The sequence below is a fragment of the Rhipicephalus sanguineus genome, chromosome 2, assembly GCF_013339695.2.
Source record: "Rhipicephalus sanguineus isolate Rsan-2018 chromosome 2, BIME_Rsan_1.4, whole genome shotgun sequence".
Classification (NCBI taxonomy): domain Eukaryota; kingdom Metazoa; phylum Arthropoda; class Arachnida; order Ixodida; family Ixodidae; genus Rhipicephalus; species Rhipicephalus sanguineus.
The window spans coordinates 101,431,111-101,449,807 of NC_051177.1; the positions used below are offsets into that span (position 1 = coordinate 101,431,111).

General features: G+C 48.5%; 1 protein-coding gene across 8 annotated transcripts in view; it reads left to right on the plus strand.

The window, feature by feature from the left end:
* Positions 1–2,190: 2,190 nt before the first annotated feature.
* Positions 2,191–18,697, plus strand: part of LOC119383463 (2-aminomuconic semialdehyde dehydrogenase) — a 48,471-nt gene continuing 31,964 nt past the window's right edge. Inside the window, exons 1-6 of one of the 8 annotated variants that reach the window (XM_049412523.1) lie at positions 7,638–7,892; positions 11,833–12,033; positions 12,601–12,812; positions 15,164–15,330; positions 15,408–15,478; positions 17,555–17,659. In XM_049412523.1, the coding sequence (XP_049268480.1) occupies positions 7,642–7,892; positions 11,833–12,033; positions 12,601–12,812; positions 15,164–15,330; positions 15,408–15,478; positions 17,555–17,659 (1,007 nt within the window). In that variant the 5' untranslated portion in view covers positions 7,638–7,641. Of the gene's footprint in view, positions 2,307–7,637; positions 7,893–11,832; positions 12,034–12,600; positions 12,813–15,163; positions 15,331–15,407; positions 15,479–17,554; positions 17,660–18,697 lie in introns of those variants that run through there. The other 7 variants (XM_049412522.1, XM_049412521.1, XM_049412524.1 and 4 more) reach the window with 7 other exon arrangements.

An 18,697-nucleotide genomic window follows, 5' to 3' on the forward strand; every position in this document is an offset into this window, starting at 1 on the left:
GAAACCGCAGCTTCGCCCTTCCGGCGAAACTGTGGTTTTTAGAGCGCATCTCTTAGACGCCCATTCCCGCGTTGAGCGGCGTCGTCGTCGCCATTGCCGTCGGTGGCGTAACCGACAGAAATGAAAAAGTAACCAACAGTCATGAAAAATAAAAAATGAGAAAAAAATGCCCAGTATCGAATGGGATTTGAACCCGGGCCGTCAGTGTTGGAGACGAGTATTCCACCACGGAGCCAGGCAGGTGCTTTTTTTTATTTCATGGTATTTATTCAACATAGACCTGGCACTTGGACGCAATTCAATAGAGACGAAAAAGTAATATGTTGATTATACTCTTTCGCGACACAATGACGAACAGACGGCACTTTAGAATTCGCAATCACCTATATAGCGAATACATCAACTAACAGCCTTTTCCAATTATACGCTAGAAGAGGGGTAAGGATAAGCACCTCACCAATGCCGTATACCATTCTGGCTGACTTTCCATTTGCTCGTATATATCTCTTAGCTGAGTGGCCATCCTAATGAAGTGGGCTTTTGAGGAAATTATCGGCTCTGCGTTTCTCTGCAACATGCGCGTCTTCCACAGGCTATGCATTCCAATGGGAAGCGTGTCGAATGGTACGTCATTACAGCTCGCTGGCAAGAGATATCGCACGGAATGTGAATTTAGCATAAAGTCTGGTACTTGAAACTCATTTGCAAAAAGACCCTACACACGCGTCATGTCGGGCAAGAAATCGCTTTAACCTATGTTATATAGCGTAGCAGAAGAGTGAAATAACACCCAGTCATCACACAATTCTAATTGCGCAACGAGTCTGTGGTTTAATGCTTTCCACCCACTGCAAAGTGCTCGGCCGTAATTCTTCATCGTCATCAGCCGCATGATGCTTCAACAAAGTGCACATAATACCTTACAGACGTGTAGCGGGTACCCCGCTCACCCGTAGAAAGACGAATAATGGCGTAGTGGGTGCTACTAAAATTATTATTTATGGCGTAGTAGATGCCTTGCGGAAAGCCAAAATTTCAAACACAGTTGGCCTTGCCCGAACACGAAGCTTCGCTCAGAATTCACCTTAGGCAGTATCGTAATCGTCGAATAATTTTTATTTTAACAGCGAAGCTATTCTTAGTCGAGGCTTCCCCGTCCGATGGCGTAGCGCTGATCACGTGGCATATCAGTGTGGCGAGAGTGAGGCTCCGTATGAAGGGGAGGGCTGTACCGCGCCTAGATTGAAACAATGAGAGGTGGGCCATGAAGGGGGAGAGTGAGGCCTTGCGGAAAGAGTGAACCAATGAGAGGCGCGTCAAGAGGGGCGAGAGTGAGGCTCAGCGGAGGAATACAGCCGTTTTGCGAAAAGTAGGTCAGTGAGTGTGTGAGGCGGAGTGTCAAGGAGGGCGTTGATTCTTTGTCACTTTCGTAATTGCCAACACTGCTTCCGAGGAAGAAGCCGCCCGACGTGAGAGTCGGCGAGAGCTGACGCGGGAACGGGCGTGTCGTCGCCGAGCCAACCGCGATGTTCGCGCGAGAGAGGCCGAAGGCAAGCGCCAACGAAGGGAAGACTTGAAAAACACGCAAGTACGATAGCCTGACGAAGGAGGGGTATCAGCTTCGCTGTTTCGACAGCGTTCGCGAAGTGGGGCGGTCTGTATTTTTATTCACTCACGTGAACGCCGAAAATACGAAGTGGACGAGATGCACACGTAGTTGGTTGGTTGGTTGGTTGGTTGATCCTTAGTAAGCAGGCGCAACCCACCGCGGGGGAACGGCCATGAAACGGGCGGTGCCTTGTTATATAAATGAAATTGTTTATATTCTAATTATGTTTACAAATACATAGCTTTTTGAAATAACTCATTAGTTTAATTAAGGAAAGGAAATGTTGGCGAGCTCATTTTTTTGTTTTTTTTTTAGGGGGGGGGGGGTACCATACTATAAAATTTGGATCTCACATGACCTTGAAAGCTATACATTTAAGCCTACACACGTCTTACGCAAGAATTTATCGTGGACAAAGCGTTGGCGAAGCCGGCTGGCTAATAGCAAATATCCATTACGAACTGCAAGCTTTGTTATGTAGCTTTGTGAATTCAACTCGCGATGTTGGTGCGGGCGCCATGCACCAATCGCGTGCCCACTTCTTCGTCCTCCTCCGCAGTGCTCGCGGAGCGGCGACAGCGCGAGGAACGAGACGGCTGAGAACGCGGTACAGCAACGGTCCGTAGGCCCAGGGCTGGCTACCCGAGTCTGGTGCAGTGCGGCCGCCCGCTGAAGCCGCAGCCATGGACACGAACGAGTGAGTGGTTCGCAGGGCTCGCCAGGCCGAGCTACGCATGACCGCATGCAGAGAGCCCACAACGCCGTTACCGATTGGCTTTCCGCGCTCTGTAGCATATGCATGAGCTGCTTTGTTTCCTACCCTCGTTTACGTCTTACAAATCGATACGAAGTATTTATGTCCGCCGCGTTCCCTTCAACCAACTGTATGCATCGGCGAGTTGGTCAGTCACGGTAGTCACTGAGGCTTATAGCACTGCATAAGCGCCGAGCATTAGAGCTCTCAGTGGCCCTTTTTTTCCGGTTTTGGTTCCGGTTTTGGTTGGTTGGTTGTTTCAATGAGTTTAACGTCCCAAAGCTACGCAAGCGATGAGACGCCGTAATGGAGGGCTCCGGGTAATTTCGACCACCTGGGGTTCTTTAACCTGCACTGGAATAGCAACGTGCATGGGCCTCTATAGCATTTCGCCTCCATCGAAATGCGACCGCCGCGGCCTGGATCGAAGACGCGTCTTCAGTGTCAGGAGCCGAGCACCGTAACCACTGGACCACCGCGGCGGCTTTTTCCCGACTTTGGGTAGCACAATATCGTGGCCCCTGTTTCCGAAGGCGTTGAACTGATAGTCTCTATTCGCCCCACTTGCGATGAGGTGAGATTATAGGATAGTTTTGTGGATATGTGCGCGGTAATCTAGAAAAATAATTGCCGCGTATCTGCGTGCTTCGCTGCAAATGTCGTCAAAAGACGGTAGTCTTCTGCCAGTCGTTTTCTTTCTGCACTGAGTTTCTGCGGCATTTCAGCGCAGCCTAAGAAACACTAGCATTTTCGGCGCAGCCTAAGAAACACGAGGGTCTTTAGAATTACGTATTGTCTAGTAAAGGAACACGCCACCTAATAATTGCGTATTGATGTTGCGCCTCAGATATGCGTAACATTTGCTTTTAAAGACGATAGTGTTTCTTGGGATACTTAAACGGAGAAATTTTCGTCTGTCTTTCTGTTTGTCGGCACGTCCCTCGATTCAGCCACTCGGCCAAAGTTGAACCACTTGCCCAAGGGCCAGCCATCTTGAACGGCTGACTAGGTTCATACTTGTATACACTGTCGACCAAAAAGCAAACATTACGCATATCTGAGGCGCAACGTCACCAGGTAAGTATTAGGTGGTGTGCTCCTTTAATAGAAAATGCATACATACGTAATTCTAAAAACCCTAGTTTCTTAGGCTGCGCTGAAAATGCGACTGCGCTGAAACTTGCCTTCCTCCGTGCCCTCTGCACGAGCTCGTTGTTGTGTTTCGGTTTCGGTTCTGTATTGCACTGTACGAATGCCATAGCGCGCCGCTCTGGCATTCCTGTTTTACCCAGGCGACGTGTAAATAAAAGAGTGTGTGGAGAGTACTCGTTGAGAGCGGAAGTTTCTTCTGCTTCAGCGCTTCGCGCCAAACCGCGTGTTCGGGCTGGCTGGCGTCCCCGCCGGTCGCGTTGGTCACCGCTGGTCTTTGCCTGCTGCTGCGCCGGGACTACCAGCCCGCAACACAGCACTCATGTTTCCCGACGTATTGCCAGATGGCGTTCGTATCTCACGCAGCGCCTCTTCTATCGTCTTTAGACGACATTTGCAGCGAAGCACGCAGATACGCGGCCAATTTTTGATCGACAATGTTCACAAGTATGAACGCAGCTACCAGTTCAAGATGGCTCGGCGTTAAGCAAGTTAAACTTTGGCCGGGTGGCTGAATCGTGTAACAGACAGACAGACAGACAGACAGACAGACAGACAGACAGACAGACAGACAGACAGACAGAAAGAAAGACCAAAATTTCTGCGTTTAAGTTCCCCAAGAAAGACGATCGTCTTTAAAAACAAATCCACGCAGAATCTCCTCTGGGAGTCGTCTAACGTAAGCGTTGCGTTTTATTCGGCAGCTTTATAATAGCGTACGCAAGTATAGCGTTCGTTGCCGTCGCCCGCTATTGATAGCGCACGATGATAGCGCACGACGCATGCGCAGCAGTGACAGCCTCTAACGCAAAGCTTTGCGTACCCTATTCTAAAACTCCCCAAGGGAATGGCCATCCGTGGAACGCCGTTTTCGGGCGTCATCGGCATGGCGTCTTTCATTTTCTTAAATATTCAGCACTCGTCAGCGTTTAATCTTCTCTGTAGCCTTCATGAGCGTGGCACACACGCGCACGGCCGCAAAATGAAAAAAAAAAATCACAGCATATCCACGAGGTGAATGATGATGAGTGGGGCGAAGCTCCGGAGGGAATCATCGGTAAACCGTGAAACTCTTCCGTGAAATTCGCCCAGTACATCATATAAAGAGTGTGAAACATCGCGTATACAGGGTGTTTCAAGAAATGTGTCCAACCTACTCAAAAAATCAGGAAAATGCGATATTTGCTCGGGACTTTCAGAATTGCTTTTTCTGTAGCGGCAGGAATCTTAAGGTAGTTAAGGACATCATTTAGGACAGTAATTAAGAAAGTTACAATAATTAACTTTTTAATTAATCGAGTTAGGTGACTGTGTCAAATGGTAGAATTGAAGTTCTTCATGCGAGGAACTCATCCGAGCTTTGAGATTTCGAAAAAAACGTCCTCCAATAACTGTTCTGGCGTAATGAAATTCAACGAAATGCGACGGCTTTCAACAGCGTAAGCCATCAAATTCGGTTGAATGTAATTACTTCGTAATTATTACTAGAGGCCTCTTTTTCGAAATCTCAATGTTGGGATTGGTTTCTAGCACGAACAACTTCAATTCCCCAATTTGACACAGTCACCTAACCCTACTAATTAAAAAGTTAATTAGTTTAACTTTCTTAATTACTGTCTCAAGACATGTCTCTAATCATCTAGGGCTACAGAAAAAGTCATTCGCTCATTTTGGACGTCTCAGAAGAATATGGCAGTTGCGTTCTTCCATGTTTCTGTTTAGGTTTCGCCATTGAATTTGGTTGAATTCCATTACTTCGTAATTATTACTAGACGCCACTTTTTCGAAATCTCAAAGTTGGGTTGGGTTTCTGGCATGAAGAACTGCAATTCCCCCTATTTGACACAACCACCTAACTCCACTAATTAAAAAGTTAATTAATATAACTTTTTAATTACAGTCCCAAAAAATTTCTTTAACCATCTTAAAATCTCTGCCACTACAGGGAAACTAATTCTGAAGGCAGCAATCGAATATCGCACTTTCCTGATTTTTTTAGAAGGTTGGACGCATTTCTTGAAACACCCTGTATATTAAACATCAAACTTTTATTGTACTGTTGGTTTACGTGGTCCCTTCATTATCACCGCTTTGTGATCGGTTAAATGCAGGGAAAGTGTTCGCTCCCGAGCGAAAGAGAAAGCGCGCCAAGAGCGAGCGCCTTGTCTGCCCCCATCCGGCGACTCCGAGCGAAGTAGAAAGCGCGCCAAGAGCGAGCGCCTTTTACGATCGCAGGCATGACATGCGCCATTCGCATTAAACAAGCGTCATCTCTCATCTTTAAACAGTAACTCTAAGAAAGACATGAAACACCATCTAGTGAGCAATTCATTAAACTAGAGCTCTAAGAAATACACGAAACACCATCTAGTGAGCAATTCAGTTAAACTAGAGCTGGCTACGTACATACTACTACTACAGAGGAGGGAACGACCCACACCCTAAGGAACTTCGCCCCTAAAAACATGGCTGATCCCTCTGTCATAGGATTCGGTATAACACGAAAGTGAAACGTGTCTTCACAGACGTAGTTGAGCGTTTGTTGTGCACTGTTTCGCCCCGAGGCCGAAGGAATGAATGTTATAGCAACAAGTTGTAATGTCACGCGAAGAACGGCAAGCAGCTCGAAACTTGCAACGCGCTGCTCAAGCAGAAAGGACGCACGGAACGAACATACACAGGATGAGAGCGAACTGTCACATTTGTAAATTATTTCTGCATGAGCATATCGCTCCTTTCGCAAAAGCGGCCGCTGCAGTGAGCCAAGTATCTTCGTGCTCTCAACGCAAGACGTACGAACCACCGTGATCACGAAATAAGCGCACGCACGAGCGACCACACACTGTAGAGGCGGGCGCTTGTCGCAACGGCGGTGACTTTTAAAGCGCGCTCTTCGAGCCCTTCGCGCCATCTCGCTAGTGATAACGAAAACACGCTGTAACGCCGATCTCTGAGTACCGCCACCGGCAAATGGTGTATATAAATAGCTCGCGCGTTAGCATTGCGAAGAACGTGCCGTCCGTGCCCGAATCGTTTCGCACTGAGCGAGGGGTCGTAAGTTCGTTTCCCGGTGACGTAACTTTTTCTCCTGGTTTTTTCTTTGCCCACTGTTAGTCTTTATATTTTACAACGTCATATCCGTGACGGAAATATGTCAGTGGAGCCGTGGTGGACCCCGGCGTAAAACTTTTGTGTTAAAAATAAAGAAGCCTGTTTTTCACTGAGTGGCCGCGGCACGCGCATGCCTCGACCACTGAAACGCGTTCGACATGAAAATTTTGCAAAGTTTCGATTTTTTTTATTTGTACAGTCCTCCCTGCCGGCTTTTCAACTTGTCCTGCAGGGGGCCTTTATTCCACTTCCACGAAATTGAACCTAGTCTTCATAGAGAGTTCTGCACCACGGGTACAACGAATTCATGTCGCTTACATATGTTCATATTTTGAAAGCATGGATACGTAGCGTAGTGGTTCAGAGACTCGTCTTCGGAGTGTGAAGGTCCGTGTTCAAAACACAAGCGCCGGAGTGGTCACTTATTATTCATTTGTTTCTCTATGGCGGCGATCGTCTGATGTGACCGATAGACGGACAGTTATCTCGCACAGTCGGCACAGAAGTGCTCGGGCATTTAACATATATGAGGCACACGCAGTACGGCCGAGATAGAGAGTTATGTGCGCATTCGTTTTTCACGCAGTCTCATAGCCTCTCGATTGGCATCCTGAGTACGATGTCTATCGCAAGAATCAACGCAAGAATGAAATCAGGGGCTACCGTTTGCGTATACCGGCGCATACGTCGAAGCTTCAATTCTCTGCCTCTCGAGCGACATAATCCCCGCTCTCAGAAGTCCTGCTGACAGTTTGGCGCTGTGGACATTTTCTCCACCCTTCAGAAACAAAGATATAGTCGTGAAAAGGGCGGGTACAGCCGAGATGGCCTAGCCCGCTGCCCGATGGCCCCGTCGGCTATATCAGGACGTGTATCTTTCAATCCTCGCCGTTTGCTGTGCACCCGCTAACCACGGGCCATTGCTCGCGACGTCGCTAAACAGGCGTGCGTGTAGAGCCGCCGTCTTTGACCAGACAGGGGGCATCGTCGGTGGCCGCGGCAAGTGTTGTGCAAGGCGATGCTGCCGCGGTTCGTGGCCATGAATGGCAACGCGCGCGAACGGTCACACAGCCCTGCTAGAGCCAGCATGTCGCCTCCCGTGCGCAGGATGCTCGTCCTGGAGAACTTCATCAACGGCAAGTTCGAGTCGCTGCCCGAGACCATCGAGAATGTGGACCCGTCCACGGGAATCGTCTACTCCCGCCTACCCAACAGCGGCTCGCGCGAGGTCGACAAGGCAGTGCACGCTGCCATGCAGGCCTTTCCCATGTGAGTATTCCACGCTTGACCTTTGTGGCGTGACCACCCGTGCCGCGACTCGCGGGACTGTCCGTGTGATTCTACCGCGTCCTGCAAGAGGTGCGAAAATCTACAAAAATGTCCCGCATTAAGCACTTCGTTATTATTGTTCGGCAGCGCCTTGAGTTCAGCTGCACATGGTGAACTGTTGGAGAATGTGTTCGGTGCAAGCGTTCAAAGTAATTGTCATCTGTATAGCACCTAGTAAGCGTAAAAAAATAGTGCAATATTAAATATGTGACTGTTCTGGCAGTAAAACATAAATATTGCGGAGGCTTCACGCTGCGTAGGATGAACGTAAACACAATTACAGCATATATCCCTTGATTGCACATAACTATAGGCGCTCAATAAAAGTTTCGCTTCACAGCTTCTAACATGTGCGTTGGATTTGATTTTTGCTGTCGCTGTTGTCTCGGCTTACGTCATAGAACCGAGAGGAAAACATCCTTTTTAATGTGTTATCAACGTGTTATCGTCTACGGCCATAGTTTACAAGCTGTATCAGCCAGCGTCGCTATCTTGCTGTGCAAATGTGTGACTGCGTTATCAGCGCCGAGGACTGAGTTGCTTTTTACTGTGGTTTGTGGAGGCGCATCCATGGAATCGGCGACAGGGAGTCGGAGTGAAGACAACTGGTCTTGGCTGGAATTGTCGATACATTGTCGATACATCACTGTTATTCATCACTGACATCAGCGCCATTGTCGATACATCACTGTCAACTTTTTCAAGCGAAACTTGTTATGTGTTACAAATATTGGTGGGGGCGCCGGCGGCGTACGCAAAGAAAAAAAAAATATCCGGCGCAGGCGTTTGCACAGAAATGCGGCCCTCGAATGTATATACGTACGCCGGTGACATGCGTATTTGTATGCACCGTTTCCCAAGAACCGATGCTCTCTCGGTCCTGGGCTTGTCGACGATCAGCCGTGTCTGACACGGCAATGTGACATTTTATCGAGGTGACTTGTAATTTTCAAGTTGCCACATTTGTTGCCTGGGCATGAACGCATGACCGTCGTTGTTGCCTGTAGCAAGTGAAGTGTTGCGCTGCTGAGCACGATCATCCCATTGGACGAAGGTCCCATTCCCGAGATGGAGGAAGGAAGAGGCTCGGAGGGAGCATGCGCAATGCGATCGAAATAAATAAATATATGTATAATAGGTCGGCCACACACACGCCAAGCTTCGCTCGTCCCCATTTTCGCGATAATCAAAGGGCTCCTGAATTTTATTTTTTTTACGTCATTAACGGTATAAAGCGCTGCGAAACACCTAAATAACAAGAAAATCGTCTCCTGGCGCGTTTAACCAGTGCAGAGTGACGCAATGCGTACCAAGGAATGGAAAACGGAGCCAAGGACGGCAGATAGTTAATAAATATTGGGCTTCAAAGTCCCAAAACCACGATATGATTGATGGACGCCGTAATGGAGGGCTCCGGAAAGTTCTACCACCTAGGGTTTCTTTAATGCGCACCTAAATCTTAAGTACACGGGCCTCAAACATTTTCGCCTTCATCGAAAATGAGGACGCCACGGCCGGGATTCGATCCCGCGCCCTGCGGGTCAGAATTCGAGCACCATAACCACTAGACCACCGTGGCAGGTTCCGGCAGATAGTTAGGTGGGGTGATGAAATTAAGAATTTTGCAGACATAAAACGGAATCGGCTTGCCCAGGACAGGTTAAATTGTAGATCATTGAGAGAGGCCTTTGTCCTGCAATGGGCATACAATAGGCTGATGATTATGATTATGATGATGATGATGATGATGATGATGATTATGGTCACCACGGTCCTCACCAGTACAATCTTTCGAACGAACATCACCCTGAATGAAGCGCTGGTAACTCACGCAGTTTCTGAAGGCATTTTAGTGCAACAGTCTCAGTATAAACAAAGCCCGTATGCGTCGGTAACGTAAACGTGTGTTGTCACCCCCTTTCCCCTCCCCACATCCGAACTTGTTCACGGTGGGTGAAACGAACATGACGAATACTCCCTCCACACTCCAAGAAAAAAAAAGAGTGTCGTTTGACTTTTTTTTTCTACGCATGTGACTATCACATGTATAACTCTTTAGAGAGGCACTTTGACTCTCTTTAGGAGAGTCGTGAGACCCACTAATTACCGAAAGGGAGCTAGCGTGTCTCCTTAAAGAAATTTATACATCCTACGGCTCTCCCTAAGAGAGTCACCGTGTCTCCCTAAAGACAGTTATACATGTGCGAGTCGCTTGTGTAGGAAAAAAGTAAAAAGCGTAGCTTGCACTGGAGGCGCAATGCTAGAGAGTCGCAGCGGAGCTGATGGGCACCTGTGTAGTCCTGGCTATGTAATCCTTGCCAAGATTTGTGAATTTTCTTTCTTTCTTCCTCCATTTTTTTCTTTTCTCTGTTTTTCTTCTCTGCGTTTGTTTCTATTTCTCTCTCTCTCATTCTTTCTATGTTGTTTTACTCTCTCCCCTCCTCACGCTCACTTCCCTTTCCCACACCCTTGCTACACTATACTCTACAACACTGCTACGTTCTGCTAGCGTGCCTGGATAGCCCAGTGGTTAGGACGCTCACCTTCGGATCGAGGGTACGCGGGTTCGACTATATCATCGTGATGAATCTTTTTTTTTTTTTCGCCAAGAATTTCTCTTTCTCTTTCTTTCTCTCTCTGTACTCGTTCTGTTGCCCATCAGTGTTTGTTACAGGTCACGCCGGAGAGACCGGCGCACGTGTTCTGGAAGCGAAGCAGAAGAGGACGAAGATGAACAGGAGGATGTAGAGAGCGCGTGCCGGTTCACGATGATAACTTCTGTTTCCGACAGACAAATTAGAGAGAGCTTAAACAGCTTCGCTGCTAAAAGAGCAAATACCTTTTTATTGCGGTAGCAATTATATAAACACTCTCGGCGGCCATGTCCCGGATATATATATATATATCCGGGCTTATTTTTCTTTGTGCCTTTCATTATATATATATATATATATATATATATATATATATATATATATATATATATATATATATTATGAAAGGCACAAAGAAAAATAAAGCAGAAGAAAATAACTCCGAAGCACCCGACCGGGGATTCGAACCAGCGACACCGCGATCCCCAGCGCGCTGCGTTAGACAGCTCAACCACACGCCATGTATGCGCCGGCGAAATAACGCTGGTGGTGCGCAGGTGTCGGAGGAGCTTGGGCGTGATTTCTATCTCGCAACGCTCCTACATTTTCTTTCAGTTTTGAAAACTGCTCTTGATACGCGCACGACAAAGTGACCCATTTCTGTACCCACTCATGATGTGGAACAACGGGCACACCTTGCGTCAGATGCCCCCGTGTGGCAGGAGACGCAGAGTGGTCGCTCTACGCGCCGCAGTTTAAGAGAAATATTGATTCTACATTGTCGACACTTGCAGCGCATTGCTCAGGCACGTAACAACTGTGACAGTTGTTCACGCTTGTCCTGTGTATACCTGTGCGTTCTTTTCGGGCGTCCTTCTTTGCGCTTCAGCGGCGCGCCGCAAGTATTGAGCTGCTTGTCGTTCCTCGTGTGACACCTTGCTATCGCATTCATTCATTCGCCCTTGCGGTGAAACTGTGACTTTTTTTTTTTTTTTACTTGGAGTGCACCTCATCTGGGCCGGATGCCCAAAGCAGCCTCTATAGCTAGCGTTATTCTCTTCTATATAGAAATTTTAGTGACAACGGCGATTTTTTTGTGTACAGCCTTCGAAGCAAAGTTCAGGTTCCACAGAACTCCAAGATATCCCCCACCCCCACCCCTACAATCATATCCCGCCCTCGCGTTCCTCATATCCCACCCATCCTCACGTTCTTGGAAGATGGGAAAACTCTATCTCTGCTGTAGTACGATTGTGTACGCCTCTGCTTCTTGGCCTGGGACGCAGGTGGTCGACGAAGTCTCCGGGAGAGCGCTCCAAGTTCCTCATCCGCATTGCCGACCTGATCGAGAGCCGGGTGGACGAGTTCTCCCAGGCCGCGTCTCGAGACCAGGGCATGCCTGTCTGGCTGGCGCGCACCCTCGACATCCCACGCGCTGTCCACAACTTCCGACACTTCGCGACCACTGCCCAGTGTGACCGGGAGATGTACGTCAACATCACACGCATACTCTGTATTCTTCCTGTATCAACCTCAGACAGTCGCTATGCGTACCCAGGGCCTACACATGAGCGACATGTGTTTGGGCTAATGGAACGAAAGCGTTCTTTTGGCTGTTGGTTGGCTCGGTTTACCTCCTAGTGAGCGGGGGAATCCCCTAGCTAGCTGGTGCAATGAAAACTGAACCGAGGCTGCGCAATCAAAGGCAGTGGCTTAGTGGCCCGATCCTCATATCATAGCACAATGTGCATCGCGAGGGTTTCATCATAGCTGTGTAAAGTGGGCCGATCCCGGACAGTGCAATCCTGATCACGCTGTTTAAATGTTTCTTACCCCAGCATATAAAACCAATTTTCAGGGCTAAGTATGTGAAATTCAGTTCACCATTATTCATATACGGAATGTGGAGGACGCATATGTGTGAATATTTAATGCGGAAAGATATCAAATACTAACGATACGGTTCAATATAGAGCCTACGTCATTGACGATGCTATTCGCACTGTCTGCATTCCTAAATGCCCTTACAAACGAGCCACCGTGTCGCGGCTCAGGGCAATCCCCCAGCAGCAGTCCAACATGCTTTATTACACGGTCCGCTCCGCTGTGGGCGTGGTGGCGGTGATCGTGCCGTGGAACCTGCCGCTGTACCTGCTCACCTTCCAGCTGGCGTCGGCCATGGTGTACGGAAACACGGTGGTGGCCAAGCCCAGCGAGCTCACCTCCGTCACGGCATGGATGCTCGCCAAAGTGTTTGTGGACGCCGGTGAGTGAGCGCGCGCTGGGAAGCTATCTTTCAATCAAATCATGATTTGAGTCATGAATCGTGTAACAGGATTTGATATACTTAAATTTAGCTGAGCCAGAGCGACGTAAACGTAAACATACACCTTGAAATACGCGACGTCACGCCAGGGTGTTGTGGTTTTGGCGCCAAAATTCAAAACATGGCTGATCCCGTCGTCATACGAATCGCTATAACACGAAAGTGAAAGGTGTCTTCACAAATGTAGTGCTTATTGTGTAATGATATATGAGACCTTGTACAGTGTCTATTGGTGTTTGACATGCAACCGCGTTGACGCCTAGTGGCACATCTCCACCGCGGCGACTAACGCCCACGATCATGATTTAACCGTTGTGGTAGCTGAAGTTGTTAACATATACGTGGACACAGCGTATCGTGAATCCCACGCAAAGATGGCATCAACAAGCTCATGATAAATACTGGCACTGGATATGCACCTCTTCAAAGCGTCGCGAATTAAGGAGAGAAACTGCACGGTGTGCGCTCCTGAGTAATAGGGTAACCGACGCCTGTGGTCATGCATACACTACCACACTGCGCTTCACACGGTAGGCAGAGGTTCGTAGCATGAGCCGCGTACGTGGACAGGCGTTCCACGTCCCGCTGCAGGCCTGTCTCGCTCCACCAAGGCACGACATTCGTCCGTCGACATCGGTGCCTTTCTGCAGGGCTTATCGCAGCCGTTTTTTCAGCCGGTGATGTCACACTGGAAGCAGTCGGCGGCGAAGAAACACCGTTGGCGCACGTGGAAGCTGCACTAGTCCGACAAAGAGCCGTCACACGCTAACACGAAGCGAAAGGCGAAGAACGTAAGCAAAGTAACTGTGTGTAGGGCTGCTCCCCGATGCTAGCGCGGTCAGTGTTGCTCGCTGGTATATAGACGCTTTAACCATGGCCTCCGAGAGTGCGCGCCGGCAGGCTTCTTGGAGGCCACGTATTAACTGCATCGCCACCGAATCGTTCTCTATCGGCGCTGTCATGCCGCTAATTTCTCTTCACCGCTCACAGAGGGCGGCACCGCACCGCCCCGCCAACAAAGAGCACCATGCGAGAGGGAACTGTGAGAGAAATAAGGCGCGTTTGTAGAGTGGCGCCCATCTGCCTCGATGGCTTAGTCGGTAGCGCGCCGGGCTCTTATCGTCACGGACCGAGAGTCGTAGGTTCGATGTCCAGCGGTGGAACTTTTCCTTATTGATTTTTAACACGAAAGTGTTACTTTCATGACGTAGTTCCGTCACGGAAATACGTCAGCAAAATAAACGGGATCAGATGGCAAAGAGAAAAAACTAAGAAAAAGTTCTGTTGTCAGAAGTCGAACCCATGACCTCTCGGTCAGCGACAATGGCTGGCGGGCGTTTCGCTCACTGAGCTAACGCCAAATACATAACGGCGGCTACATGAACGCGCCTTTATCTTTCCCACTTTCCTCTCACAGTACTCTTGGATGGATAGATGGATGATATAAGCGTCCCCTTTACAACGGGGCGGTTACATGTGTGCCACCAGAGTCGGAAAAAAGAAAAACAAAAAACTTCGCTGCCTCCGCCATTAGCTCCTGCAACGCGCCGTTGCTACGACCATCCCATTCGGCGCGTTCCCCGTTCCCCCTGTGAGAATTAACGACCAGGCTAACGTTTGACCAGGCTAGATGGAAGACACGACCCTTGTCGCGTTTCTCTTCGCTTTTCACAACGCTTTGAAGGAGTGCATATCGAGTATCAGTGTTTACTATGTGCTTGTTGATGCCATCTTTGCGTGGGATTCACCATATGCTGTGTCCAGTATATCTTGACAACTTCAGCTACCGCAAGGATTAAATCATGATCATGGGCGTTAGTCGTCGTTATACGAAGATGTGCCACTAGGCGTCAACGTAGTGCGTCCACATCCAGCGGTAATATATCTGCCAAAGAACAATATACATTGGACAAGCTCTCATATGCCAATGCACTATAAACAATCAACTACTTCCGTGACGGCACGTTTCACTTTCGTGTTACAGCGATTCCTATGACGGAGGGATCAGCCATCTTTTTTTTTCCTTTCTCATCCGATAGCGTCCATTTTATCAACGTCATATCCGTGATGGAAATACGTCACTGAAGTCTTGATGGACCCTGGCATAAAACAATTTCGTTTTAAAAAGGGCGAGTTCGGCATTGATGTTTAGCATTTTCTTGCGATGAAATTTAAACAAATGGAGTTTTAATTGACTGCTTAATGAATCGGAAACTGATTTATATGTTTTTTTTTTCATAATTTATACTAACGATCCTGTCGAGATGCTTCCCGCCTCCTGGTCTGCGCAGGACTTCCTCCAGGCGTGGTGAACTTCGTATTCGGCTTCGGCCAGATCGTGGGCGATGCGCTGGTGCGCCATCCGAACACCAAGGCAATCTCGTTCACCGGCAGCACCAAGACGGGCACTACCATCGCCCAAGTGGCTGCGCCACACGCCAAGAAGCTCTCCCTGGAGGTCTGTACATGGCGCTCATCTCATGTTCATTATGTGCTTGTTAATTTGCTGCAAAATGTGTCCTTCATTCTATGCAGATGGGTGGCAAGAATGCAGCCATCGTATTCGAGGACGCTGACATCAAGAAGTGCATCGCCACGCTTATCAAGTGCGCAGGCATTTCTCTGTGGTCTTTTGCACGAGAGCTTTAGTGTCAGCGGAGTGGCGTTGGGTGTTCGAGTGCAAAAAGAAAAAAAAATTAACACATGCAGTACAGCGTGATGAAATGGTCCATCTGAACACAGCAGAACGACCACATATAAAGCAGCGTCTGTATTGCACAACAAAGCTAAATTATTGTCAAGACGGATGCAAGTAAGATATTCGAGTTGGTGTGCGGAGATTACCTGTCAGATTCGTATAATGGCCGACAGTTTTGGGATAATTAAGCAGCTACAATTCGCATGCCGAGATGGTATGGTATGTATTGCTATGCATAGTTGTGCAGTGCGAAAAGTTGGAATGCAGACAACGACGCAAGACCATGCAGTGCCGATTTGTTCAATTATCTAAGAGTAAGAGGTGCGTGTATTTCGTTTCATAACCGGAGAGCCGAAGTTTCTTTTGCGGTTAAAAGCAGCCTAATGTGCCCCTTACACATTTTAATAGGTAACTATATTAGAAAGGCTCGATCAATAGCCTATTTGCTGCCGCTTAACACCGTGTAACGCAGTGTCACTGATCCCGTTAATCGGGTTGGCAATCGCCGGGCGGATTCTAAGGGCTGGCGTCACGGCCCTCCGAAAACGCACCAAGAAGGCGCGGACAATTTAGAGTTGGTCCTTTGGTGCGCCAGCGAACGCCGGTTGTGGTCCAAAGACCGAGTCAGAGCCGAGAGTCGATAACACAAACGAAAACGAAATATATTCTCAGTTAAGGCAATACAAATATCACCAACACGTGCACACTCGGCTGTTACCAGTTACAACTTCACAATATAACTCAGATGGTGTTTACACAACGGGAGCTAAACGAACAGATCACACGCTACGAATGCAATCGCATGCATTACAACTATTCAATGACAGTTAAAGTCCTGAATAAACAATGGCGTATCCAGTCCACAATACTTGGACGGTAATCGAATGCTTCTCTTCAAGGAAACACTCACGCCAGCTCCAGCGTTGATCGTCGTAGCTCAACCGTCGTCGTGAACCGTCGTTGTGGCTCACACGGTGTCGTCATCGGATTCTTCCAGATCGACGATCGACTGACCGCACACCATCATAAACACGTCTTCTTTGGCTAACGGAGCCACACTTCGCATAACTTCACCACCACCGGGCCGACTGACTCACTCCTTCGTTGACTCTCCACTGACCTCCCTCGTCGTTTGCACGCTTTTATCCCTTTCCTCCCGGTTTCTAGAAGCGTCGGGAGGGTTATTCGGCGTGCAGTACAGCTAAGGCTAGAGAAAGGGCGAGAGCTTTCTCGTATGTTCGAATCGCGGCGGCATCGCTCGCGGGTGCGTCACCCTTTCCTTCTAGAAAGATCCAGGCTTTGCCGGGCGTTCGATCGTGTTGACTGCGTCTGGCTCGAGTGGGTGAGGAGGATGCGGCGCGTCGGTGTCTTTTGATGCTTGTTTTTTTCGTCTTTCGCGCTTCTTGGGCGCGCGGCTCGCGCCGTTCTGTCGCGCAGCCGTTTGAAAGCGGCAGCGCGCGCGCTTTATAACGCGCTAATTTGTGACACGCAGCCTTCCATAAAACTTAGCAAAGAAGGTCTCCAAGCTTTGTGCAGTGTAGGCATGGTTTAGAAGCTCCGCATACAAGAAGAAATTGACATGGGCAGGGCATGTAGCGCGTAGGCAAGATAACCGCTGGCCATTAAGAGTAACAGACTGGATTCCAAGAGAAGGCAAACGCGTGAGGAGAAGACAAAGTTACTTGGACAGATGAGGATTAAGAAGTTTGCGGGTATAACATGGCCGCAGCAATCACAGGACTGGCTTGATTGGAGGAACATGGCTAAGGCTTTTGCCATGCAGTGGACGTGTCCTTGGCTCATGTTGGCTACTTTTTGGTTACTTTTTTCGATTTCTTGGTTATTTTTGTCTTTTTGACCTGACAACTCTGCTCGGCAATAAGACAGCAAGTCTCTCCTCCACAGTAGCGAATCATTGGTACTGAACAGTGATCATAGCACTATTTTAAGGCACGTTCTTGTCTACCTATGCTCCACTTTACAGGGCCAGTTTTCTGAACCAGGGCGAGTTATGCCTCTGTACGAGCCGCATCTACGTCCACAAGAAAATCTACCAAAAGTTCACGGACACGTTTGTTCAAGAAACAAGGTAAAACTTCCTACATGATTACGAACTGATATGATGAATCAAGCTGATACCTGGGAACAAAATTTTTGGAATATGTTCCTGGCTGTGGTTCACAGCTCATGTCGAGGTGCCCTGTAAACCGATACATCATGCTTGCATGGCTTTTACAAACGCCTCAAGGAACAAGTATAACGCAAGCACATGCATTTGTTGTGTTTACACATTATCCACGGTACTCATGTCGCATGGGCTAATTTAACATCGCCCTGGGAAAGTGTGTCCCTCTACTCGCCCGGGTGATTACTAAGGCAAAGCCAGAAATATACGATCTCAATCAGCTAAATAATGACCAAGTGCCTGCGCATCTCTCATAATATATCCTGGCGGATTGGCGTAATCTGCTGTTCCAAGCATTTTCTATGAACGACCAACGTCCTTCACAGTTTCCAAGAAGCCGGCTCCTTATGTGGGCGCGCAAAACTTTCAGCTTACTAACAGACGCACTAACGAAAATTGTGTTCGAATTTAATTAGCTGCAAAGGATGGGTAAGACGACATATGGGATGGGTAACGACACAGCCCTCGCAGCAACACACGGACATGATCACTGTCGCGGTCATAGTCGAATGCAGCTTCAGAAGTCCGCGGCATTTCCTCCTCAAAGGGGGGTACACACAGGTCTCGGCCAATGGGCGCACTCCGGACTCACGTCATGAGCCGGACTGCCGGTGACCCCGCTTTCCAAGAACATTGCCGAGTGCATGAACGGGGCTATTTCATCGCGGAGGAGCTCGGCGGCCGCGCTTTGGACGTCAGGGCGGAGCCTTTCCGGACTTAAGTTGTATCCGACTATAGTGCTGTGGACCAGTTTGAAAATAGAACTTTAAATACTTGCTCCGCTGCTTCGAATGATCTAGCCTTAGACGTTTGTTTCTTGCCAAACAATGCCTGGGCCCTTCTTTGCAGGAAGTTGAAAGTAGGCCCACCACACAGCGAGTCAGTCTTCATGGGTGCAATGGTCAGCAAGGAGCATCTCGAGAAGGTCAAGTTCTACATCAA